This window comes from Trachemys scripta, chromosome 4 (genome assembly GCF_013100865.1).
Source record: "Trachemys scripta elegans isolate TJP31775 chromosome 4, CAS_Tse_1.0, whole genome shotgun sequence".
Classification (NCBI taxonomy): domain Eukaryota; kingdom Metazoa; phylum Chordata; order Testudines; family Emydidae; genus Trachemys; species Trachemys scripta.
In genome coordinates, this window is record NC_048301.1 from 110,375,362 (window position 1) to 110,402,799 (window position 27,438).

General features: G+C 41.8%; 1 protein-coding gene across 2 annotated transcripts in view; it reads right to left on the reverse strand.

The window, feature by feature from the left end:
• LRP5 (LDL receptor related protein 5) overlaps positions 1-27,438 on the reverse strand; it is a 276,227-nt gene that overhangs the window by 144,338 nt on the left and 104,451 nt on the right. For both annotated transcript variants that reach the window (XM_034770363.1, XM_034770362.1), the window contains exons 4-5: positions 13,080-13,276; positions 9,235-9,366 (exon numbers count right to left, since the gene is read on the reverse strand). In XM_034770363.1, coding sequence (XP_034626254.1) covers positions 9,235-9,366; positions 13,080-13,276 — 329 coding nt within the window. The remainder of the gene's footprint in view (positions 1-9,234; positions 9,367-13,079; positions 13,277-27,438) is intronic.

Sequence of the window (27,438 nt, forward strand, 5' to 3'; positions counted from 1 at the left end):
GACTCAGAATAAGTAAGCACTGTATTAAAATTGGCCCGACCATCCCCTATCACTAACCACTTGGTGATCAGCAGAAGTTTGGTAGTCAAACCCATCAGCATGTAAATCAATAAAAGTACTGCATTAAAGGAAAAAGTCGTTGGGGGGGCGGGAAAGGACAAAAATAGCCACAGAGAAGATATGTAGAGGATACATTCTTGATTCCCTCAGATCAGAACACCCAGGCACTGGGGGCAGATTTACTGGTTTACTGGAATGGATTTACTGGAACTGAGTACTCCTGAGTGCTAATCCCAGCTGTCACTGACTCTCTGTGTGGCCTTGGACAAGTCACAATTTCTCTGCACCTTAATTTCCTTCTCTATAAAATGGGAAGAATACTTCCGTACCTCATATGAGCCCTTTGAGGTTAATGTTTATACAGTCCTTTGAAGATAAATTTTGAAGTGTTATCATTATTACATTCCAAGTATTACGCGTCCACAGAAAATTCACTTTGGAGCAAACACCAACCATTAAAAATGTCAATCCAAGAGGGAAACATTATAGAGAAAGTTATAAACAACTGTAAATTGGGGTTAAAAAATAAAAGCAGTGTCTCAACCTTTCTGTAGCTACTTTGACACTGTTAAATAAATTTGCCACAAAGAAAGAAACAGGCTTAAGTCTTCTACACAAAGGCCATACTGGAAAACTACAGGATCATTTCATATACTACTTCCATAAAGTCATCCAAATTGGAGACAAAAAGGACCCGTTAGGTCATCTAGACCATCCCTCTGTGGGTATTTTCCTTACAGTACATTTTCTACTGACTTTGTTCTCTCAATCCCAGGCTTTTACTGTTCGCCTTTCTTGGTTCAGTAGCTCTTCCTTACTGTTATTTCACGGGGCACTTATTTTCTTCTTGTTTGTGCTGTTGTAATTCCTTGTCTTTGGTTACTATAGAAGAACTTTTGCAGCCTTACTGCATTCCCTGAAGATAGTCTCAGTCTTATTTAAATTTATATTGTAGCAGCGGCCAGAGGCTTCAATCATGTTGGACCCCAATGTTCTAGGCACCGTACACAGTCAAATGACAGACCCTGCAGCCCAAAGAGCTTATGAAATAAAAAGCAGAACAAAGAAGTAGGTGCGTAGTGGGAGATAAAGGGGTGTCTAAGCACATACGAGATGTGTGAATGATTTTTAGCCAATCAGTCACAGTAACCAAATGTATCTCTTGATGACTTATGTAATCAAGCCCCCTGGCTCCTGAGAGCTTCCCCCTGGGTAATGTCAGGCATGTTGTCCCAAAGGAGCACAGCTGTCTTGGAAAGTCATGAATGAAGACATAGTTTTTTATTAAATCGGGTACTAAGCTGATGAGGGCCTTAAAGATAAAGACCAGGGCCTGGATTTAGCACTAAAAGACAGTGGCTGGTGAAGTGTGCTGATGTGATATGTCCTTAGCTTTTTCTCACGCCAACGACTCACTTTAGTTCTATTTTATATAACACACTGCTACATTTGTTAAGGCTCTGCTTGAGAAAGCAAGCATGTGGGCTATTTTAAATTAGACGTAATATAACACGGTAGAAAATGGTTACAAAGTTGAACCTGCCTACAGCTGCTAGGACAAAACCAAATCTATAGGGCCTTCAACAATATGGCCACTCTCACCCTGCCTTGAGCAACAGATCTGTTTCTGCCTTCAGTCACTATAAACAGGGTAAGAATTCTGAAGGCTTTCCATGCAAAGAAGGAGAATAAATAGTATACACTGGACATCCTAGAGTTTGTTTAGGTCAGAGCTTAGACTGCCCAGATAAATACACAGAATTCTTCCTTTGGGGAAATTTTGCACAATATTAAATGAAATACTATGATACCACATTTAACCAAGTATTGACGTTTACCTGGCGATGACTCTGGATTAGTTGGTGTAACAAAAACTCAGAAAGAACTCATTATAAAACAGTATTCATGACAAAACAGGCTCTAGAAATGCAAAAAAGCTTCTAGTCATAGATGGATAGATAAAAAGGAGTGGCAACAAAATTGCCTAATATGAGAGCGCCAAATATGTACATCCTGTAGGATAACAAAAAAAACCCTCATCTTTGAAGAAACCTGAAACTCCCGCTCCTGAAATATCTAGACACAAAAAGAAAGGAATGAATCTTATGTTTACATTAATTTAATAAAACAGATCAAAAACTAATGATATATGTTACAGTTAAGCTGAGCAACAATTGTAATAAAGTTATATGCTTAATACAAATTTTCACAGAAATACTTTAACAAAATAATTTGCTACAGTATTGTTAAACAAAATTCAATGTATCAACTTAAAGTAAAAATAATATTTTAAACTTGTGTTGTAACGTCAAGAAGCTATTTTGACTCTGAGCTAGTTCTCACCTAGTTTTGCTCCACTGAAGTCAATACAGCCATGTTAAGTTATGCCAGCTGAGGATCTGGGCTGTTTTCTAGTTACTACACCTTTAATTTACAAGTTAGTTACAGCCGGAATACAGACTGAGCTGAACAAGCAAACTGGGTAGCAGCTTGTCAAAAGGCTGTTCACTCTGTACTTGATCTATTTTATTATACTTATTATATATAAGTTATATATTATTTTATATAAGTTACTATAGCCTTGGGTTTTTCATTCAATAAAAGTAATTTTAGTTAACTGAAGCTACAATTGGCTTATATGGTATCAGAAGATATAAGAAATTATCTTGCAATGAGAATGGGATCCTTCGAAATAGCAAAGCAAGCTTGTGAAAGAAGAGGGCCACTTTGGGGAAGAACAGAAATGAAGACGTTAAAATGACCATTTATGGGGAAAACGGGCTATTCCCACTTTTATGGAATAGATGAAAATTCTAAAGTTTACGTAAAAAGCCAGCAGCAATATTTTTATGCCAACAACACTGAAGACTGCAAAAAAGAAAAGATGCATTTTCCAGAACTGAGAGAGATATAGGCAGCTGAACATTGTTTATAAAAAGGAACCCAATCTTGGAAGGAGATGAGGATATGGCTGTGGCAATTGAGTGTGGGACCCTACTGGGACCAGGGTTTAATCACAATTCGCCGACAATGTTGAAAACGCTATGCCATGATCTACTCTCTTCACAATCACATTTGAACATCATTAAACTGAGTCATGTGGACAAGCCACAAAAGAAACGTTCAACATTCTGAATGCGCAACTCTGCCTACGTCACATGGAAGAAGGAAGGACCACACTACAAGGACGGACGGCAACAGGAGTCATTATAAGACAACAGCAAACTGGAGCGCCAGAGTGGTAGTAGAAGTGGACATGCAACTCTTGCTTGTCACGCACCACAGCAGGGAAAGCAATTCAGGAGAATGACGCCTGCAAGGATAAGGAGAAAGAACCCATTCTAAAAAAATGCCTCACTGTATTCAGATGCCATGTGATTTATACCACTTCTCAGAACTGTTTGCAATACAGAGTAAGAGGGACAAATGGCTCCTCCTATCAGAGACACAACATAAGCCATGAACGTATCTGCTTGGCTTTCTCCTAACATTTTAAACTACTTTTAAGTCAACAAAACAACCTAGTAAAGAGTTTCACCCAGGGACCCTCCGGGGCGTGAGGGAGAACAGAGGAGAGCTTCTTGAAAGGAATCCTCGGTGATGAATTTGTGACTCAGAGATTAGAACACTTTTGTTTCTAAAGAAGGAGATTATAAGTTTGACGTTTTAAATACAAGCATTAAATTCAGCACTGTTGTGATTCAACATAGCACTGAAAGGATCAGGCTGCAAACAGAAAATTACCCAACATTTCTAACTTAAAAACTGAGGCAACTCTGCTCATCTTTGCCTTTCCAACAGCTTGTTTGCCACTCTTGGATTGTAGTGGTAATTGATCCAAACTATGCTTTGCTCTGAAGTGTAGAATATGTATGTTTATAAAATGTCTCTTAAGAAAAGGGAAAGGAGAACTTGCTTTTCAGGGCTTTAATCATTCATGTCAGAAAGTAACTTAAATAAGGACTTGAAGAGTTAATAAGGCAGACCTAAGATAGGCATGCAGTTTGGGTAACTGCATGAGTGAAAGGCTAATTAGATGCAATTATACATGCATTTTGAATCTTTACATCAAGACTGGAACTTTTTCTAAAAGGTATGGTATAGCTCAAGCACATGTTATAGGCTTGACGCAGAAATTACTGGGCGTAATTCTATGGCCTGTGTTATGCAGAAGGTCCGGTTAGATGACAACGATGGCCCCTTCTGCTCAGAAAATTCATATATTTTTAAGGTGAGAATTCCATACTTAACTTGTCTGAAAATTTAACCCAATTTTTCAGTCTTGTGAGGTAAAGATATTTACCAAAAACCCCTACCCTACCCATCCCCACCAAATCTAAAAAAGCTGCTTATTTTAATACAATAAAAGCATTGTGTTGGCTACCGAGGATAAAATATTACTCTATAATAAGTTACGGTGCTTAAATAATTAGTACATCTTTTTAGTCAAGTCAGCCTCTTTGAACTTCTTTTATTACAGCATTTGCTTCTAATAGAATCCACATTCCATAAACTGTTCAAATCCCAGATATAGTTATGGTTGGCATTCCACTCCAAATCCTTTTTTCAGTTGTTCATAACTTGGTTAAAATTGTTCCTTTCGGGCATCAAACGGCTCATACCTGGAAACCAGATTTCAACTACTGCACATTGTGCTTTTACAATTCCGCTTTTGTGGCCTGGGGTGATGCAGAGGGGGCGAGGGGGAAATCATACCCTTGCAAAAGTTTCAGGTGACTGGGGCTTTGTTTTAACTTTTCAATGTGGCTTTTTTTCCTTTTAAAAACATAAAAACAAACCCTGTTCTTGTATTGCAGACTCTTCTACACAGCGGTTCTCTGGGTGCTAGGAAGCACTTGTCATGTTGTCAATGAATAAAGAAAACACCATACACAAACAAAGCAAAACAGACTTTTATTCTCTTATGCCTGGAATGAGGCAACACCGGAGCAGCAAACACCACTTTAAGCAACTACACTTTCCTGGACAGCTTCTTGTGCTCAGTGTCAGCGTTCCAAACTCTCCCCATATTTTATATTTATTATTATTAATAAATGGCATTCACCACAGAGTTGGAATCTTTTTATGATATTTTGATTTGTCAAATAATGTAACTGTATAGAGCTGGAAATGTAAGAGGAAAACCAGGCTACAAGTACAACACAATACAGAAAGGAAAAACAAGAGAATAATAAACATTTCACCTACTGACTCAGCAGAATAGCAACAGTTATAGATGCACCATAGTATTAATCAAAAAGTTATTAGAGTCTCACTGCATACATGCCATATCTTGTGGGTCTCTATTTTACTCCCATTTCTGTAACATCCAATATTGACTTGTAATTTACCCACTGGCTTTGACTGTGATATTTGGGACAGAGGCATCTACATTTTTTAAACTGTTTAGTAACATCGGCACGAGCAGCATACACAGCATTTTCTCAACAGAAAGTAGTGACAAAGAACCTAACATAAGTTAATCACAACTTATCCTACCCTTTTGTTGTGACATTACAACCTCACCCACAATTCCAGAATGGTAACATGAGAAAATGGACATTCTAAAGATAAAAATAGCAAGCATGCATATAGCATGTTACATGGACAAAGTATTGAACAGGCATTAACTAGTTAATCCTCACTGGACCGCTGTAAGGTAGGTAGGTAGGTAAAGCAGCATTATCCCCATTTTACTGAAGGGTAAAAACAAAGTTGAAGTAGTTTGCCCAGGGTCACAAGCAAGTCAGTGGCAGAGCCCCCACTTGAACTCAGGATCTACAGATTCCCAACCCTGGGCTCATTCCCCCCAGACAACACCGTCTCAACAAAGAACTGCAGAACCAATAGTTCTCACATACTTGTATTCGCCTAATCTCAAAGGATAAAATCTTTAAGGATGCTTATGTGATTTAGGAGCCTGTGGGTTTGTCTACATGGGAAAACTTAGCAGCATAGCTATACAGTACAACTACCTGGCTATAGCTATGCAGTATAACTCCCCATGCAAACACTCTCTTTCAGGATTTCGAGTACCATTTTTATCCCAAAAGTACCATTGACAGTGATTGGGACTTCCAGTCTTAAGTGACTTTGGCACTTTTGAAATTTTTACCGAAACTAACAAGCGATAAAACGAAGACATGGTTAATTCTTTCATGTCCGCAGTTCCTAGTACTACCCTTATCTACGCCAAGAATCCATGCAAGGAATAAAAAGTCAGCTTCTTGCCACCAAGGAGTTAATTAATAAGAGTGGAAAGAGAAGCATGTGGATGTTGGCATAAGGCAGACAGGATCACAAAAGATGCAGAGCTTGGGAAAAAAATAATCCATAAAACTGAACCAAAAGGCCACATTCTTATGCAAAATCAAATTTCCTGTTCCCATCCAAATTTTTTGCCCCCTTTTGACAGAAAATCCTTGACAGAGTGTCTGGCCCAACAATGGAAAGATACAAGCATAGGCTAAAAAGTCAGTTATTTTTGTGCCATTAGCCAAAGTGCCAACTGCACAAAACAAATGTTTTACTACTGCCAAAAACAAATCTGTATGAGTATTTAAAAAAAACATTTGTCTTGAACATTCAGCAATGTTTTTAAATCTTTCTTATACTGCAAGGGGAAAAATAAAGGTCTTTCAGCAGACCCAAGAATTACCTTGGAAGCATTTCAAATACAGCAGGAAGAGTTAATGAAAATGGCCTTTCAACCCTGGAGACTTGGGTTCAAATCCTGCCTTACTTCATGAGTGAAAGGAGTTTGTTGAGCTTACCGTAATGCCAATGGATATTAACCAGCATCAGAAAATGATTGCACTACTGCGTGCATTGGCAAAATATGCTAAAACCCCCCAATTCTATGATAGCAGCAAGTCTTTCAGTCCAGGACTGAGGTTTGGGGGAAGGATAGCTCAGTGGTTTGAGCATTGGCCTGCTAAACCCAGGGTTGTGAGTTCAATCCTTGAGGGGGCCATTTAAGGATCTAGGGAAAAAAATCTGTCTGGGGGTTGGTCCTACTTTGAGCAGGGGCTTGGTCTAGATGACCTCCTGAGGTCCCTTCCAACCCTGATATTCTATGATTTATTGGCTGAACTGTGCATGCAAGAAGCTAGCACTAAGCACTATTTCTTGGCTCTAGCTAGGAATGTTAATCTCTCATTTTTATAAATATTAAATTCACTTTTTAAAAGTCAAACTTCCTGAATAATAAAATCAAGATTTTTCCCAACAATCTGTGTGACTTATACTTTACTGAAACACTGCTACTGTTGTACTATTAGCCCCCAACTATTGCCTCTTAAGTAAACCTCATATGTGGCATCTCACATCTAACTTTGGAATTTCATCATGAGATCTCTCTCTAGTTTCTTACTTAGATAATTTTCTCTAGTTCACATTGTCTAAGAGAGCAAATTTCACAAGACTTCTGGCACAAAGCCTTGCCTTACTTTTTTTCAATTAAACATAATGCATGAAAACACGAATGAGGCAGAGTGATGAAAATTTCCTAGCATAATTACTTCATACATCTCTCCACAAAGAGCTGTCCCAGAGGGAAGAAAGGGACTATTCATCTTCAGCAGTAGAGAAATAGCATTACTGGTTTAAATCTTAATTTGGCATTTTTCTGTATGGATCATTCCATTATAACTAATTAAATCTGAGGTTGGCACAGTGGCTTAACTGCAGAGTAACACAAAGACCTGGATTCAAGCAACTGTCCCGCCACATGAGTTCCCAAAACACGTCAAAAACATTGTTCTTTAGGATACAGCCAAAAGGTAACAGCTGAGTTGCCCCTCCATCACAGCAGCAACTACTGACCAATGAATACAAGGGAACAAACCTCTACCTTTAAGTCCATTGCCCAGCTGAGAAAAACATGGTCCTGCAATGGCTTCCCTCTAACGGGCCTCATTTCAGAAAAGCACACGTAAGCACTCTGAAGTGCCACTGAAAATGGAATACTAGCACAAAAAGTGTGATAGAAGCATCTGCATAGACCACTCAGAAGGGTTCTGTGAATCATTAATAGTCAGCGGGACACAAATTGAGAATCACAGCCTGAACCACTACTCAGAATTACAACAGATATTTCTACACCTCCCACACTGGCAATAAACTAAAGGGAATCATTGGTCTTTACTTCTGCTATGGCAGAAGCATGCCATTTTTGGAAAAGATAGATGCAACACAGCTATGTGGGTACTTATATGTGCAGCATCCCCATAGTACCTGAGGGCGCATTTATTCCCAGTGCCACTGTGAAATAGAGAAGTATTACCATTTCCATTTTACAAGAGGGAAGCTTTGGTCCAAACGGGTGACTTTGGGTGCTCAGTGCTTCTGAAAATCAGGCACAAAAATTGTCTCCTAAACTTGTGAACGCTGAGCCCCTCCACTCTCCAGAGAAATTAGGAAAAATCCGGGAAATGAAACCAATCAAGCCCCTCTTCAACCCTGGTACGTTATTAAGGGTCTACTCAAACTGGTTATTTAGCATGATTTCAAACAGTGAGGCCCTCAGTCAGAGTACATATGTAGACTTTCCACATATGATCCTCTCTCTCTTCTCCCATTCATGTTTTGAAGAGCAATGGACTAGTTATCAGTGGCATCTGAATTGGCACCCATTGACTTGAATAAGGCAGACTTGGAATAAGGCAGAGTGTAAATTTAAAGAGGATTAACTAGTCCTGATTAATTTGGAATAAGAGCATCCACACATGGAGTTAATCAGGAATGGTTATTTCAGAATAACTTTCTGTGCAGACAAAATGTAAGTGACATGACCAAGGTTACACGGGAAATATGTAGCAGAGGCAGGAACTGAATCCAGTTCCCAGTCCAATGCTTTACCTATAAGATACGTAGTTTCTCTTCATACATACCAGACAGAAGACACTTGAAATGCAGATGTGTGTTTTATAAGTGAATAAACAGAATGGTATGGGAGATATTTCCAAGAGTTGGTGCAGTTGCTTATCCAACTATATATATTACTCCATCCATACCCAAAGAGCTGAGCACGTTGTTTATGGAATCATAGAGTCCTTATCTTAAGCATTTTGACTTAGATCTGAGCATCTCAAACAGACCCTCTTTATTCAAACCTTAATATTGAACTATTAAGCAGCCAAAGCTGCTACTGTAGAAAGACAAGAAGAGCCTTACCTGCTTTACAGGTCTTGCCATCATCTTCCAGCTGCACTCCAGTGGGACAGGCACAGCTGTAGAAGGGGTCTCTGGGAGACAGCAGGCAAAGGTGAGAGCAGCCTCCATTGTTTTCTTCGCAGGGAGTATGAACTTCAAGAAATCACAAGAACTGGAATTTATTTTACTTCTCTATAGAGTGACAAAGTCCAACCAGACCACTATATACACCTCTACCCCGATATAACGCGACCCGATATAACACGAATTCGGATATAACGCGGTAAAGCAGTGCTCTGGGGGAAAGGGGGGGAGGCTGCGCACTCCGGCAGATCAAAGCAAGTTCGATATAATGCGGTTTCACCTATAACGCGGTAAGATGTTTGGTTCCCGAGGACAGCGTTATATCAGGTTAGAGGTGTACTGCAATCCATACCTGCCACACAGACATCACCACTCCCATCTAGTTGTGCCCAGTCTTAGCACTAAAGGATAAATGAGCTATAAAACAGCAATTTTTTAAAAGTGACTGGTGATTGTGAGTGCCTCTACTCCTAGGTGCCCAACTTGAGATAATTAAAAGGGCCTGATTTTCAAAGGGCAGGTGCTCAGCATTTTCTGACTCTCAGGTTCCTTAAATGTGTTTTCAGTTGGGCACGAAATAATCAAGGCACCTAACAAACCCACTTTGGCAAACTAAAAGAACGTTTTTCTATAACCAAACAACATGATATGAGGAGAAGGACTTTTGAGGGAGGAAAGGGCGGGGGGGTAAATAGAGGTTGCTACATTGTGGTGGTAGTAAAAATCTTTTCAGACCCAAAATCCTTCACAAAGGTGTAGCATTCTAGCATCTCCAAACATCTGACGCAGTGGGAAACAGAGGAATGTCTTGCATTTTCATTCATTTTAGGAAAAGAGGCTACAAATGTCTGAACCTTTCCCCCTCCCCCTCTTGCCCTGCCACCTTTTTTTAAAAACAGTTTTGAAGATGCAAATGCAATAAATTGAAAAAAAAATCTCTTAACTTTAACTGGAATAAATAATACCATGAGAGATACAAACCCCCTATTTAAATAATTCTAGAGAACGTTGCCATGTTTGAATGATTGCAAGCTGCCCATGACTACCCAGAAATCACCCACATCACACACACACTCTATAGTGTATGTGCATGTGTGCGCAGATATATAATTTGCAGCTATGCACAGCTCAATCCATCATCAAGTTCTGTGAGGTTTTTTGAAGCTGTTAATAAAAGAGCTGGGGTGATTTGGTTTGTTAGTTACGTCCATTGAGAGCCATGCAAAAGAAGAGGAGGAGGAATCTGAACCTGATCCCAGTGAAGTCAATGGCATCTGAGCTATTTCCAGCAGATGCTATTTCCTATGCACCACGTTTTCCTTGCTACTGGTCCAGAAATACTGTGACCCAAGGGTGGGACGTTTTCTCAGCTCAGAGAAATGACAAGAATTCAACACACACACACACACACACACACACACACACAGCCCCTTCCCGCCCCACACACACACACACACACACACCCCACCCCCATCTGGAGCTCTGTGCAGTGGTACTACACATACCTCACAACCGCCACTGAAATCTTACACCTGTTTCTCAACTAAGCAGATCCCAAATTCCTTTGATTTACTTCAAACCTGTTTACTGCCTTCCTAAAACTACCTTAAAAAACACAGCATTACATTCAGGGAACAAACCTTTCAGTTTGGTTAAATTTAAGAGTAAACCCAGAAGGCAGAGTTTCTGGTGAAGACACATGATACTTATCCCCAGGGCTAAATTACATGCATATTTCCCTTCTGATTTGATTCAATCTGTGCCCTATGTGCTTCGCAACAGGCTCCCCAAACTACTACTCCCAGGACAACGCAGGAAGAACACAGGCTAACAGCTCTGCGAAACACAACACATACAATAAAGAGTCCTGTGGCACCTTAGAGACTAACAGACGTATTGGAGCATAAGCATAAATTTCCACCACATGCGTCTGACGAAGTGGGTATTCATCCACGAAAGCTTATGCTCCAATATGTCTGTTAGTCTCTAAGGTGCCACAGGACTCTCTTTTGCTTTTTTCAGATCCAGACTAACACTGCTACCCCTCTGATACTTAACACATACAATGGGACATATTCCCTTCTCCATCCTCTGCACAGAACTCCCACTGATGATATTAATGGGAACTCCACGCATACAGTATAAAGGTAAGAATATGGGCCCCAATGTTTGTTACATACAGCAGCACAGATCTTTCCCTTATGCCCATTCTGGAGCACTAAAGTGGTGATGTTAACTCATGAAATTGTGGTCACACATTGGCAATCAAATCCCCCCTGTAAAAAAAAAAAAACCTAGAATCAAATCCCCCCTGTAAAAAAAAAAAACCAAACCTCTAATTCCTTATACCATAAGGAATACGTGTTAAATTCCTCTTATTGCTTTTTTTTTTATTAAATTACTTATTTTTAAAAGAAGATGGACAGAGCTAACATTCCCTGCCATTAATCTCCAGATACCAGAGGTTAAAATCCTAACAAAGGTCACAGGGTAAAATGAGCTCACTGGTCTTACCCCAGAGCCTTACCTTTGTTTGGATAAAAGTTTCTAACAAGCCTCATCTACACTAGGGATTTTTCCAATGTAACATTTAAGCAATGTGTCAGAGACTTGATACAAGCAGGATGAGCGGACATGGTGTTTAAATACATTGTTGCTTGCCTGGAGCCTTGTCTACACTAGCATTCAGTAATGACTGTGGGAAATGTTGGGCAAAAAACCCGAGTATAGACATACTCTTTGGTCAGCCAGTGTCAATGGAGGAAAAAAAGTTTTAAGAACACATTCTGACCAGACTTAATCCTGGTTTGGCCCTACTCTCATTTGCCAGCCAAATTCTCTTAGAAACCACTGCAGCAGGCGTCACATTTTAAGGAAATTTAAAGCAAGCAAATGAGCTTATGAGGCTGAATTTAAACATCATGAAGGAGCGAAGTGCAAAAACAAAAAGGTTTTGCTTTGCAGCTCCTATTTAACCAAGTTATCCTCCCAACATCCCTCTATGGTAGGTTAAAATAAGTTTCACCTTCATTTTCTAGATGGGGATAACAGGGAAATGTCTATCCAGAGCAACCTAGCAAGACAGCAGCAGAGGATTAGAACTCAGGGAATGCCTAGCCTCCAATCCCACATTCAGTCCACAAGTTACAAGTGACTTCCAAATAGTCAAGCTGTTCCACCATGGCTAAGCTTAGGCATCAGAAACTGGTGTGGCCTCACACAAAGGGATCCTCCTCAGATTCTTAATTTATAACAAGAATGATGAACCTGATGGTGAAGTCAATGGGATTTTTACCTACATAGGACTGAAGGTCTGGCTCCAGAATGTTTACTAGCTGCTTTGCTGCCAATCTGACACCCACACTATATATCCCCACAGGTGATATGCCTGTGAAGTCCTTAGATTTACATGACTAGGTCTGTATGTCCCAGATCTAGAAGAGCAATTAACATAAGTAACTAAGCTCATGAGTAGTCCCCACTGACTTCAATGGAACTCACGAATTTAAAATTACACAGTTGCTTAATTGTTCTGCTGGACCTTGGTTTATGTTACCAAAATGTAACATAATTCAAGCTGGGATTTTTGAAGACAACTAAAGGAGCTAAGTACCCTATCCCCCATTACATTTCCTGGAAAGTTTAGCATCAATTTATTTTGGACCCTTTGAAGCTATCAGACCTAATTCACACTAACATTTTTATTAGTAACATTTTTCTCCACCAAAACCAATAATAATATACAGTGTGTTAGAGAAATTACAGAAAAACCTGAAACATACAGTATGGCTGCCGCTCTGGACTCAAGACTTGGATGTCCATCGGTGAGTAAAGTGCATTCAGTATTTCTCTCTTTTTCTCTCCGGTCCTTTTGTCACAGGCATGAATGGAGCGAGTCTGCCAGTCTGTCCAATACAACGTCTCTCCAGACAGTGTCAGCGCAAATGGGTGAGTGAGACTCCCTTCCACAACCTTTTGCCTAGGGTTGTGAAATAGGAGAGAGAGAACATGAAACATTAATAACATCGATTCTGTAAATCACCAGACATGTAGGTATCTGGGCTTTTTAAAAGTCACATTTTTAATTTTATATATTAACCCTTATGCTTTACAACAGCCTCCACTGTTAATCTGCCATCTGTTCATTGCTTCCAACTCAAATCCAAAAAAGTTATCCACCTCATTTTACACATGGTCACTATGGTAGAATCCAGAAAAATGTTTCTAAATTTTTCCAAAACTGTGATACCAGAATGTAAGTTAAGCACAAATTTGACAGAATACAAACTTGACTCTCTTTAAGTGTATATAGACATATATATAAATATAATGACCCAGTTTATGGCCAGTTTATGCCATGTAAAATATTCCAGGACACCATAACAGAGGGCACCTTACAAATATATGCAATAGAAATGTATGCAGGATTTGTAAATGGAAAGTTAGACTATGACTGCTTCATAGCAGTAAATTTGGGAATATTTAGGCAATCAAGAAACAAAAATATATTGTGTTTCATAGCAACAAGAGCTCTGATTCAGTAACAAACTGACCCCCTGCAAGGCAACATCAAGGTTCTCTAACATAGCTGAACAAATGTCCGACAGTTGAGTCTTAGAAGAAATGGAGACTGCAGAACACTCGTCATTATTAAAATGCTAATTATTATTTTTGTCCTCATGCCACATCTGGAATCACTGCCCAGGTCTATACCATCAACTTCCAGTTCTTCTTTTGCCTCTTTATCAAGGCCCCACTCTTCATTACATCAAAGAAATGACTGAGGCAAGTGCCCAGATGTTCTCTTTTTAAATTATCCCACACCATCACTTCCCATCAAGAACAGTTTCTTCAGATCATCAACAGATTATACTTCTCAAGAGAAATTTTTGGATATCAGAGTAAGAACATCTGTGCTGAATCTCACAAAATCATGGGTCATCATTGATGGCATCTGGTATGACATTTTGGGGTGTTAATAAGAGCAAGTGTCTTCGCGACATGAAGACCCACCTAATCTCAGGATTAGGAGGAAGAATCATTACTGGTATTTCTCAAAACCTCTCACCCTCTGGAGCGTCAGTAATTTCCTGATCTCCTCTCAAACAGAATTAAATCCATGGGAGCGAACCTTTTAATGCTGGAAATGCTGGTTAGCCATTACTTTCTCAGAGTTCTATACACTTTTTTCCTCTATCAACTGTGGTTTAAACAGAAATAAGAGTGATTTATTCCTTGAGGATTTTTCTTGATCAATAGCTTTGTGGACTTTTAATTCTTATATTTCTAATTAAATATTTTATACGCACATGCGTGCTAGTGAGAGGCCTTCTTTATACTGGACTTCTGATATCCCCCATTTACTTGGCATTAAAGTTCTTAGGCCTACAGTAAGAAGAGGTTATACAGCTTGTGCAGTAACTGTGGTTCTTCGAGATGTGTCCCGCTGTGGGTGCTCCATTTCAGGTGCACATGCGCCTGTTGGGCTCTTGATCAGAGATTTTCTGTTAGCAGTGTCCATTTGGTCTGTGCATGCGCTCTACATAACTTTGTGCCATACACCCAGGGTATACAGAGCTGCACAGGTGAACTGCCCTCAGATCCTTCTCTATCTGAATGTCCAACAAAGAACAGTCCAAAGCAGAGGGGAAGGAGAGAGGGTAGTGAAGCTCCCATAGCGACACACATCTCAAGGAACCACAGTTACTGTACAAGGTGGGTAACCTTCTTCTTCTTCTAGTAGCATCCTTATGACTGCTCCATTTCAAGTGGCTCCCGAGCAGCATCCTCACAGGGAGAAGAGAGCTTCGGAAGCAAGTCCAAGACTGAAAACAATATAGTAGAACCAAGCACCACATCAGATCTGATGGCGTGGACCGAGGCACAGTGTTTAGAAAAAGCATGCACTGAGGCCCATGGAGCAGCTCTGCATATCTCAGACTCGGGTATGTTCTTGAATAAAGCTCTGGAAATTGCCTTTGATTTGGTAGAGTGTGCTATCATCTTTTGGGGGAGGCAGAACACTGGCTGCATCCTAGCAAGTAACGATATACCCAGAGATCCACCTCCAAAGTCTCTGTGTAGAGATCGCTGACTCCTTGGATCTTTCTGAGATCGAGACAAACAGTCTAGGTGATTTCCGAAATTGCTTGGTCCTATCTAGATAAAAGGCCAATGCCCATCTCGCATGTAAAGTATGAAAAGAGGTCTCCCATTGAGACTAATGTGGTTTAAGGAAAAAATCTGGTACAAGAATGGCCTAGTTAAGATGAAAATCCAACAGCCCTTTGGGTAAGAATTTAGGGTGTGGCCATAAAGAGACCTTGTCCTTGAAAAATACCATAAATGGGAGGAGAGGGGGTGTCTCCCCTCTAAGCCCCAGTCTCCCCAATCCTGGTGGCCAATGTGATAGCTACTAGAAAAGCCATCTTCATAGATAAGTGAAGCAAGATGACAAAGGTTCAAACGGCGGTCCCTTGAGGTATCTAAGTACCAGGTTGAGATCCCAAGAAAGAGTAGGATCCTTAACCAAATATGAGCAAATATGGAAAACCCTTCTAGTGGGGGATGAAATGCTGATCTTACAGCCAAATGAACCTTAATAGAGCTAATTGATAACCCTGATTTTTTCACATCCAGCAGGTAATTCAAGATGATTGGGAGTGAAGAGGATACAGGCACACGACAGTGACACTAGTAGTTGAACCTTTTCCATTTCTGAAGGGAAGTAATTCGAGTCGATTCCCTTCTACTGTTTAGTAATACCTGTTGTACTCCTGTCGAGCATGTGGATTCTAATCCTGTGAACCATCTAAGAGCCATGCTTGGAGGTGGGGGACCTCTAAGGATGAGGTGAAGCATGTAACCTGCATCCTGAGACAGGAGATGAGGGATGGTCAGAAGCTTGAATGCTGGTTGGACACACACATGAAGCAGGTGAGGATACCAAGCCTGTCTCGACCAGACTGGTACTGTAAGAATAACCCTGACCTTGTCCTGTCTGACCTTTTTTTAATCACTCTTAGTATTAGAAGTGGTGGACGGAATGCGTGGAAAAGGCCCTTAAGTCCAGGGAAGGAGAAACACATCCCCTAAAGAGTAGTGACCTAGGCTGACTCTTGGGCAGAATAGTGGGCACTTCTGGTTGCTGAATGTGGCAAATAGAACCACCGGTGGAAGTCCCCACCTTTGGAATATCCCATGAAGAATCCGAGTCCAACTCCCATTCGTAGTCCTGGGAGAAACTCCCCTGCTGAGCAGATCAGCTATGACATTCCAGCTTCCAGGAAGGAAAGGAGCTGAGTTCTGAATCTGATGGGCTAACATAACAGTTCCATAACTTTATAGCTTTGGCACACAGAGAGGGGGCTCTTGCTCCTCCTTGTTTGTTGATATAGAACATGCAAGCCACATTGTCCATCATTGATTTGTCCGTGATTGATTTGCCCTTGATTGTGGGGAGGGAGGGGGAGGGAGAACTGAAGGTAGAATTCCTGACCACCTTGAGTTCCAATAGGTTGACCTATAGACTGTCTTCCTGAGGTGACCGTTGTGAGGATATAGAAGTGTGTTCCCCTACCCAACAGCCCATTATCACAGTTATTGCTTGAGCTGGGTGGATGGAAGAGACACCTGTGCAGATACTGAGTTGATTTTTCTAGTAGTCTAGGGAGTTCTTCACCTGGAGGGGAACCGTGACCTGATCTGCTCAAGTTATGAATCTGTCTGTGGGAAGGAAGGCCCTGATTGCCAAAGAATCCAAGTACCCTCCTATGAATTGTATTCTTTGTACAGGAGCTAAGGTGGATTTCTTTTTTATGTTTCGCTGGATAGCCAATCCTTGGAAGAGAGAAAGGCCATCTGAGAGGAAGCCTGTACTGCTTCATAAGATCAGCCCTTAAGTAGCCAGTCATCGGGATATGGGAAGACTAAACTCACATCTTGACGAAGATAAGCAGATACTACCACTATAACCATTGAGAACACCCTGGAGCTAAAAAGAGACGGAAGAGAAATACTTCATATTGAAAATGATCCTGGTCCATGTAGATATTTCCTGTGTGCAGGATGTATTGCTGTATGTAAATTGGTTTTCGGCCCTCTACTTACAGGACACCCATCTCCTGCCTCTAGAGAAGGAATTATAGCAGCCAAAGTCACCATCATGAACTTGAGAGTTTACTATCAGAGGGGTAGCCATGTTAGTCTGGAGCAGTAAAAAGCGACAAAGAGTCCTGTGGCACCTTATAGAAGTGGGTATTCACCCACGAAAGCTTATGCTCCAATACGTCTGTGAGTCTATAAGGTGCCACAGGACTCTGTCGCTTTTTGAGAGTTTACGAATTTGTTCCGTCTTCTCAGATCTAAGATCTGTCTCCATTCTTCATCCTTCTTTAGCATAAGAAAACACTTTGAGTAAAACCCTTTTCCCCTGTGAGGAGAGAAAGAGTTCACTTCTTGACTCAGTATAGCTCATGAGAGGGGGCCCTGAAGTAAAGTGGGTGGTACAGCCCAATGTTATAAGCTCCCAGGACCCACTTGTCCATTGTAATATGCCACCAAAACTGTTTGAAATGGGAAAGGTGGTCTCCAAAAGACGGAATATGGGTGAACGGTGGCAGCTTGCAAACTAGAGGTGAGGGAGGAAGTGAACCCTTGACAAACCCGTCAAAATTATTGTTTCAATGATGACTGGGTACTCGCAGAAGGAGGGTGAGGAGCTTTCTTCCTCTGGAATCTGTCTCTCTTTCTAGAGGGTTCAGTGGTTTCGTCAAATCCAGAGAAATGGGCAGGGTGCGATCTATGGGCAGTTTGAGATCTGCTAAATCTCCTCTTGTTCATGGGGGTGTATATAGCCAGAGACCTCCAGATGGCCTGGAACTCCTTCAAGGTGTGGAGAGACTCATCCGCAGTCCCAGAGAAGAGCTTCCAACCACCACATAACAGAAGATCCTCACAATATTCTGAGCCTCTCGTGGGAACCATGACACCCTGCACATAACAACGGCACTGGAGATGGGTCTGACGGTGGTATCCACAATATTCTGGCTAATAACTGACTCTCCATGATGACGGCCTGAAAGTGTTTTCTATGCTCTTGTGGAAGGGCTGCAAACTTACTGTAATTCGTGAAATCATATTTGGCCATAATTACCTGATGGTTTGAGATCTGAAATTGGAGAGTTATGGATGAGTAAGCTTTTTGTCCAAAAAGATATAGCCTCTTCTTATCCTTATCATAAGGGGAAGACCTAGAGTAATGCTGTTTACCCCTCTCATTTACAGCACCCACTACCAGGGTATGAGATTGGTCTGGGGGGACAAAAATTCTGAGTCCCTGAGAGAAACATAATATTTTTTTATCCGCCTGCTTGCAAGTTGGCAGGACAGTGACAGGAGTTTGCCATACAGTCTTTGCAGCATCTAGGAGAGCTTCATTAATGGGTAGCTCGAGCCAGGTGGGTAGTGCTGACTGCAGAATGTCCAGAAGCTTGTGTTGGGAGTCTTTAATCTCATCAAGGGGTATCCAGGAGTGTCAGACATGCTCTTCAAAAGCTCCTGGAATTGGCGAAAATTGTCGGTCATCGATGGTGGTGGAGGCATGACTGCCTCGGTCCAGAGACGAGGATGAAATAGAAATTTGAGGAGTGGCTTCCTTATCCACCCTCATCCCCTGCTATTCAAAGGTCTTCTTATGTTGGGGGTTTGGTAGAAGAGACTGTGTAACTCTAGCCTCTTGGCATAATGGAGCTGCAGGTTTGACAAATGGCTGCCCAAGGATCCCAGTATGGCCACTGGGGCCTATGCGGGAGAGGGAGTGGCAGCCAGGATCCCACCACTCCTCTCACAGACAAGGATCCTTGTCAAAATTTGGTTTCTTATGCTAATGTGGAGAGTAACCCCATACTGATAAAGAGGAGATTGACTGAATGTCTCCTTCATCCTCCTCAATGTCCTCCAATGGGGAGGCCCCAGTATAAAAAGGTGGAGAATCTTGCGGTACCGGGGAGCAATGGCAATGGCAATCCAGTGGCTGGATCTTGGCACCAAGAGTCATTCAGTACCCAGAAGCACTGGGGACTCCAGCTTGTCTAAAACTGACTGGTCTCAGGAGTAGCAAAATTCTTGTGGTACCAAGTGGGTCAGTAGCGACGCAGCAATTGAGGTTGATAGTACTGTTGATCTGTAGGCACAGTGGCCAAAGGTGTCTTGATGCTTTGATTGTGCCAGTACGGACAATGCTGAGTGAGAAGGCACCGATGGAAAGTCTAATGTAGATGGTGCCAATCTAGAAGAATGTATATCTGGGCCTCCCTATCCTTCATAGATGGTAGCAGGGGCCTGCTGGAGCCTTGCTTCCCCGACGCGCTCCAGGATCTCCCACCACTAGCGGAAGAAGGGTCCTTTGCCTCCACAGTACTGAATTGAGAGGTCAAGGCCTCCAACACCGGAGATGTGGCAGGAGATACGGACTTTTTGGGAGCTAGCTACTTGTGGTGGGAGACGGAGCTCCTCCTCTTTGGAGCTTTCCCTGAGTCCTCCGAAGTCTTCTCCCTCTTGGGGGAGACCAAGCCAAAGGGGCACTGAAGCTGTCCAGAGACTAACGTACACTGGGGGAGGTCTCCTGACCTGACTCGGAAGCAGGTTGAAGAGAGCACTCCCTCATCAGAAGCCTCAAATTTAGTTTCCCAATTCTTCCATGCTCCAGATTTGAGAGCTACACAAAAGTTACCCTTTTGGGCAATATGGGACTCTCCCAAGCAATAGATACCCTTTAGAGTGGCCGTCGCTGAAGGGATAGCCTCCTAACAAGAGAGGCAGCATTTGAAAGCTGGTGAGCCAGGCATGCCCAGACAGGCCAGATAAATTCCCTTGAAAAAACTAACTTATTCTGCACTAACAAAAACTAACACTAACTAGAAACACCAAACTAACTAAGAACAACTGTAGAACATGGCATGGCATGCACAAGGCAGACACACTACAGCTCCTTCTCAGGCCAAGGCTGTAGAGAAGGAACGGAGGTGATTTGCCCGAGCAGCTCTATATACTCTCGGTGTTCGGCACAAGATTTTATAGAGCACACACACAGGCTGAACAGAGACTGCTAATGGAAAATCTCCAATCAGGAGCTTGAGAGGCGCAAGGGTACCAGAAGAGGAGAAGGATGGACTGAAAACCACACAACTGGGAAGTTTGGAGCTGCTTCTAAACTTGGCGTGTCAGGCCAGCTCTAACTTACAAACTTAGCCCTGGTCTACACTACGAGTTTAGGTCGAATTTAGCAGCATTAGATCAATTTAACCCTGCACCCATCCACACTACGAAGCCATTTTTGTTGACTTAAAGGGCTCTTAAAATCGATTTCTGTACTCCTCCCTGACAAGGGGATTAGCGCTGAAATTGACCCTGCTGGGTCGAATTTGGGGTAGCGTGGACGCAATTTGACGGTATTGGCCTCCGGGAGCTATCCCAGAGTGTTCCATTGTGACCGCTCTGGACAGCACTCTCAACTCAGATGCACTGGCCAGGTAGACAGGAAAAGCTCCGTGAACTTTTGAATTTAATTTCCTGTTTGGTCAGCATAGCGCGCTGATCAGCACAGGTCACCATGTCCCTGAATTGCAAAAGAGCTCTAGCATGGACCGAACGGGAGGTACTGCATCTGATCGCTGTATGGGGAGATGAATCAGTGCTATCCGAACTCCGTTCCAAAAGGCGAAATGCCGGAATAGTTGAAAAAATCTCCAAGGGCATGAAGGACAGAGGTTATAACAGGGACCCGCAGCAGTGCCGCGTGAAGCCTACCAAAAAACCAGAGAGGCAAACGGCTGCTCCGGGTCAGAGCCCCAGACATGCCGCTTCTATGATGAGCTGTATGCTATTCTAGGGGGTGCTCCTACAACTACCTAACCCCTGAGCTTCCCTCCTCCCTCTCCCCTCCCGGGCTACCTTGGCAGTTATCCCCCAATTTGTGTGACAAATTAATAAAGAATGCCTGAATTTGAAACAATGACTTTATTGCCTCTGTAATCGGAGATCAAAGGGGGAAAGGGAGGGCGGTTGGCTTACAGGGAAGTAGAGTGAACCAAAGGGGAGGGTTTTCATCAAGGACAAACAAACAGAACTTTCACACCGTAGCCTGGCCAGTCATGAAACTGGTTTTCAAAGCTTCTCTGATGCACAGCGCGCCCTGCTGTGCTCTTCTAACCGCCCTGGTGTCTGGTTGTGTGTAATCAGTGGCCAGGCGATTTGCCTCAACCTCCCACCCCACCATAAACGTCTCCCCCTTACTCTCACAGATATTGTGGAGCACACAGCAAGCAGTAATAACGATGGGAATATTGGTTTTGCTGAGGTCTAACCGAGTCAGTAAACTGCGCCAGCGAGCTTTTAAACGTCCAAAGGCACATTCTACCACCATTATGCACTTGCTCAGCCTATAGTTGAACTGCTCCTTACTACTGTCCAAGCTTCATGAGCCATGGGAGCAAGAGGTAGGCTGGGGTAGGTGCGACCGCACGGTGCTGCTGACTGGGAGAGCAGCCTGAGGCAGAAGCCTCCCACTGGCATGATATTCCAGGCAGGACTGAATCTCCATTAGATGAAACTTAAAAAAGAGAATGACCTGGAGTCATTCCCATTTTTGTCCAGGCGCCCCCGACCGACCTCACTGAGACTGGCCAGGAGCACTCATGTCTGCCCAGGTGCCCCTAACCAATCTAACTGAGGTCAGCCAGGAGCACCCACGGGACGACGGCTAGCAGTCATATTGCACCGTCTGCCATCCACAAGGCAAGGCAAGGGGATGCTGCTGTGTAGCACTGCAGTACTGCATCTGCCAGCAGCACCTAGGAGACATATGGTGACAGTGAGCGGAGCGGGTTCCATGCTTGCTGTGGTATGTCGTCTGCATGGGTAACCCAGGAAAAAAGGCGAGAAATGATTTTTTGCCATTGCTTTCACGGAGGGAGAGAGGGAGGGAGGGAAGCCTGACGATATGTACCCAGAACCACCCACGACAATGTTTTTGCCCCATCAGGGATTGGGAGCTCAACCCAGAATTCCAATGGGCGGCGAAGACTGCGGGAACTGTGGGATAGCTACCACAGTGCAACGTTCCGAAAGTCGACGCTAACCTCGGTACTGTGGACGCACACCGCCGACTTAATGCGCTTAGTGGGGGGACACACAATCGACTATAATTTCTAAAAAATCTACTTCTATTAAATCGACCTAATTTCGTAATGTAGACATACCTTAAGTTCTGATCCTGTAACACACGCTCTGCAGGGAAACCCCCTGCTCGTGTGTGGAGTCCCATTCACTTTCACAGGGCTATTGCTCTGAGTCAAGCAATCAACTGCATGTAGTTCGTTGCAGGATCTGAGCCCTATTCATCATTCTGCAGTGCTTTCCCTCGTGTTACATGTCCCTCTTTGGATTGATCTCACATTCCCTCAACCTCTGGATAAATATTATATCCCCAATCATCACAACAGATTAATCCTATTTTAATTAAACACTTTTTTTTTTTTTTGGAGGTATGCCACTGATTTGTGATGAGCATAACTGCAAACCACAAAATGTTATTTTACAACACATCTTTTGTATTCAAGAGATCCCAAAGTTTGTGCACACAGTAACAACTTGGTGCAATTCAAAGCTCAGCAGTTTTTGGTGTAGGAACATTTTTATAGTAAGTGGAAAGCAAGTATGACAAATTTCCAGCTTGTTAAAAAAAACAAGTCCTAATTGCTTGTTTCTAGTGTTGTGAAAAAAATCACTCTATTCAAACTGCAAAAACATTCCAGATCAAAGTAACATTGGCTAATATAGACATTCAGAATCTTCAAGCTAGTACTTTGAAAGTTCACAGAAGTGAGACATTCCCCAAGGAAGGGAAAAACAGAAGAAAATATTTCTTGTAATGAATGGCTTGTCTACACTTACAGCACTGCAGCTGCTCTGCTGTAGCGTTTAGTGAAGACGCTACCTATGCCAACAGGAGAGCTTCTCCCATGGACATAGGCACTCCACCCCCCCGAGCAGCGGTAGCTATGTCGATGGGAGAAGCCCTCCCGTTGACCTAGCACTGTCTACACCAGGGTTAAATCAGTATAACTACATCCCTCAGGGGTGTGGATTTTCCATACCCCTGAACGACAGTTATACCAATATAAGTTTGTGATGTAGATGACCGCTAGTAGTCAGACCTTCATTTGCACCATTTGTGTGCAGGAAGTAGGGGAGAGAAGAGAGGTTAACACTGATGGAAGACAATCCTGTTTTAGTTTCATAAACATAAGCTAAATTTTCATAACTGTCTTGAAAAATTACATACAAATTTTTACATACACCTATTTGTATATGCCAGGGGTAGGCAACCTATGGCATGCGTGCCGAAGGCAGCACGCGAGCTGATTTTCAGTGGCATTCACACTGCCCGGATCCTGGCCACTGGTCCGGGGGGCTCTGCATTTTAATTTAATTTTAAATGAAGCTTCTTAAACATTTCAAAAACCTTATTTACTTTACATACAACAATAGTTTAGTTATATATTATAGACTTATAGAAAGAGACCTTCTAAAAACGTTAAAATGAATTACTGGCACGCGAAACCTTAAATAAGAGTGAATAAATGAAGACTCGGCACACCACTTCTGAAAGGTTGCCGACCCCTGGTATATGCAAAGCTCATATTATGCATATACATTAGGTAAGTATTTACACATGCATATGCAATGGTCTTTGTATGCAAAACTTTTATTTGCAGTTTTGGAGGTAGAGTTAAGGCTGCTTTGAAAATCTGACTCTGTAAACAATCAACAAGTGATTTCTCATAGTAATAAATCACTAAAAGAATAAAGAAATACCTAATCTTTGGTATTCTTACCTTCACTTTCCACCCTTTGCTGTAATGCCTTTTCTAATAAGGATGATATCTGAACTTGTGTAACTTTCTAGGTCTGGAGCATTTGTATCTAACTATGCACTGTCTTTACTTTTTATTATTTCCATCCACAACAGGATCCCCTCCCCCCTGGATTGTGTGCCTTGAACAACTGAGAGTTCCGGATGACTTACTTTCAAACTGAAGCCTGCTAACATACAGACAGATCACTCCAGTAATTTTAAATCCACTACACAGAATGCAAATTACTGGTTTACTTGAATTTTGAAGTGATAAGGCCTTTGGGGGAGGGAAGGGATTTGTAGAACTGAAGGATTTATTTCTTGACAAATTTCAGGTGAAATTTATTTTGTTTTGTTAAAAATAAAGCATATTCAGGAATAAAGCAGCCCAATGCTATTTCAATGTCTATTCTATAATTATATTCAAGTTTGAACTGCAATATACATCTAACTTGTCACCAGATGCCAAAGAGTTTACTTCATTTTTTGATTTTCTAAATAAATGTATCAGTGGGAAAAAAACTGAACAAAAATCTCATGAAGATGCACTATAAAGATCAACACTCACCTTTTTTGATTAAAAAAAAAAATACCACATGCCTAACATTCTAGGAAAGAGAACTTATCATACAAATGGCAGTAATATAAATTATTTATAGCTGACTGAAATTCTGACACTAGCTTTACTATACAGTGGACTAGTGCCTTTATTCAGCTGCATGGACTCAAGGATTTTCCAGCAATGTGTGCTACATTGGGCTATCCTGACACCTGGTGCATATTCATGCTCTCCAAGACCAGCTACTAAAGTGTGCAATACAAGTGTATTGCTGAGCTACACTGATTTCACATCCAGAACGGGGACACATTAATTCAATATCTGTATTAAAATGCCATCTGATTTATGGTACAATATAACTGAAAAAGAAACCATGTGCTAAGCTGTCACAAGACAATTTGGACAGAGTTCCTTTGAAATGGAAGACCCTGCTTAGATTTGAGCATTCAGGAAACTCGCTGCCTTTCTCCTCCATAATATAAGCGAATTAAACACTACTTACTGACTATTGTCTGAACATCCTTACAGATGAAATAATTTGGAGTGAAGTCAATGGGCGTTGTGTGCACAAAGGAACCACAGTAAATATATATTTGGTAAATAATTACCAAAATACCCTCTTTTAAAAAAAACGAAAACATTTCAGATACATTAAATTGTGTAGAAATGTCAGTTCATCGTGAGATAGCACCCCCCCCCCAAGAAAAAACTTTGAATCAGCTACAAGTCTGAGATATTATCCCACATCTGAAAAGTTTCCCTCCCTCTGTGTTACTAACTTTGTGGCTCCCTCTGTGTTACTAACTTTGTGAATATTATTAAAATTAATAATATCACACAGCTCTTTTAAAGCCCTTTGCATCAGTAAATCTCCAAGCGTTTTAACAAAGAATCTCAGTATCACTATCCCTATTTCACAGCTAGGAAAACTGAGACACAGTATACCTTTCTCCAAAGCACTCTGGAATACAGTTCACATGAAAGATTTTATTTTATTTTATTTTATATTATACTGGTTTAGAAAGAGGTGCATAATACAAAATCCATCTGAATTTTTAACAGGTTAGATAATTGGCTTCGTAAGAGGCAATTTTTGGTTATCTGAAACACATGAATCATGTATATTATACAGATGTATCTATAATTTCTATTTTGCCCTCACGTTTTTTCTCCCACTGGGATAGCAGTTGTTGCCAACTTGAGGCTCTGTTCCGCTATGTTTTAACATGAGACCTGTAGTTCTCAACCCGTGGCCCAATCAACACACAGCTGCGGTCCATGTGACATCCTCAGGGTCATACAGGTAGCGTGTGTGTACATATATATATGTATAGTGTGTGGATGTGGCCCACATAACACAGAGAGCTGCATATGTGGCCCACAATAGAAAATAGGTTGAGAACCACTGCATTAGACAGTTTACATCTACAGGATACTTTCCTTTAGAGTGATAGCCACAATCTCAGCATCGCAAGTGGGGTTTCAGGACAGAGAGAAGATTCAAACTGGACAATGGAATTCTGAATGCGTATGGTCCTTCATTTTAAACAAAAGCTGTGCACCTGTTTATGATTCAGTATGAGGTGCGCACACATAGCTTTGTATATATGCAGATAGTGCATTATGTGGTGTTAGCATTTAGGATCCATGGGAAAGATTTTCTAAGGTACAAAGGGGCATCAGGTGCCTTACTGCCCTTTTTGCCTTTAAAAATAAATCTCCCTCTATTGTAGTAATATTAAATAATTTAAAAATTAAAAAGGCCAAACAAATTAAGTTCACAGGAAGATTTACTTCTGTCATGCTCTGCTCACCAGAAGGATATCTGACTGCTTAATAAAGCACTTCTTGGATACCAAAGTTTGAGGCCTAAATAACTGGATAAGGTACTTTTAAATTAAGGTGATGTGTTTCGGGTTATCTCAAATCACACCAGATGGCCTTTTTTTAATCTGGCATATGTACATGTGGCTACACCTTAAAGCCATTGGGAGACTGAAACTGGTGCAGAATGCAGTGGGTTGCTTATTGAGTGGGGCATCTTGCTGGAAGCCTATGACACTAGTGGACTGGGATCGGCATTTGGTCTCTGGATGGATTTTAAGGTGTTGGTTACGATCTATAAAGCCCTAACAAGCCCGGGACCAGCCTCCCTGAGGGATTACCTCACTCCCCATGGCAGACAGCCGGAGCTGTGATCAGCAGGGATGCTCTAGTATGATCCCCTTTGTAATAAAACAGGTAAGGTGACTGGCAGGGCGTTCTTTATGAGGGCTCAGATTCTGGAACCTGCTCCCAACACTTGGTCCAAAATAGCACAAACTTGATGACTGGGCATGCTGCAAAAGACACTTGTTCAACAGGGTGTTTGGAGAAGGCTGAGGGATGCTCCCAATAATGCTGAAGGGGTGGGAAGGATTTCTGTAGGTGGCTAGCTGGCTGAGTTCCTGTTAAAATAATTACTTTCATGCTGCTGGAACTTCACTATATCATTAATGATGTGGTAGGGCACCTAGAGCCTTGGATAGGCATCTTTAATCATTTTAAAATATATAAATGTGCCTAGAGCAGAAAAATCATTCTGTGGGGGAAGATCGTAAGTGGCCTACAGTAGAATGCTGATGCAAATATTCTAATTATTCTTTAACAAAAATAGAACCAGTCT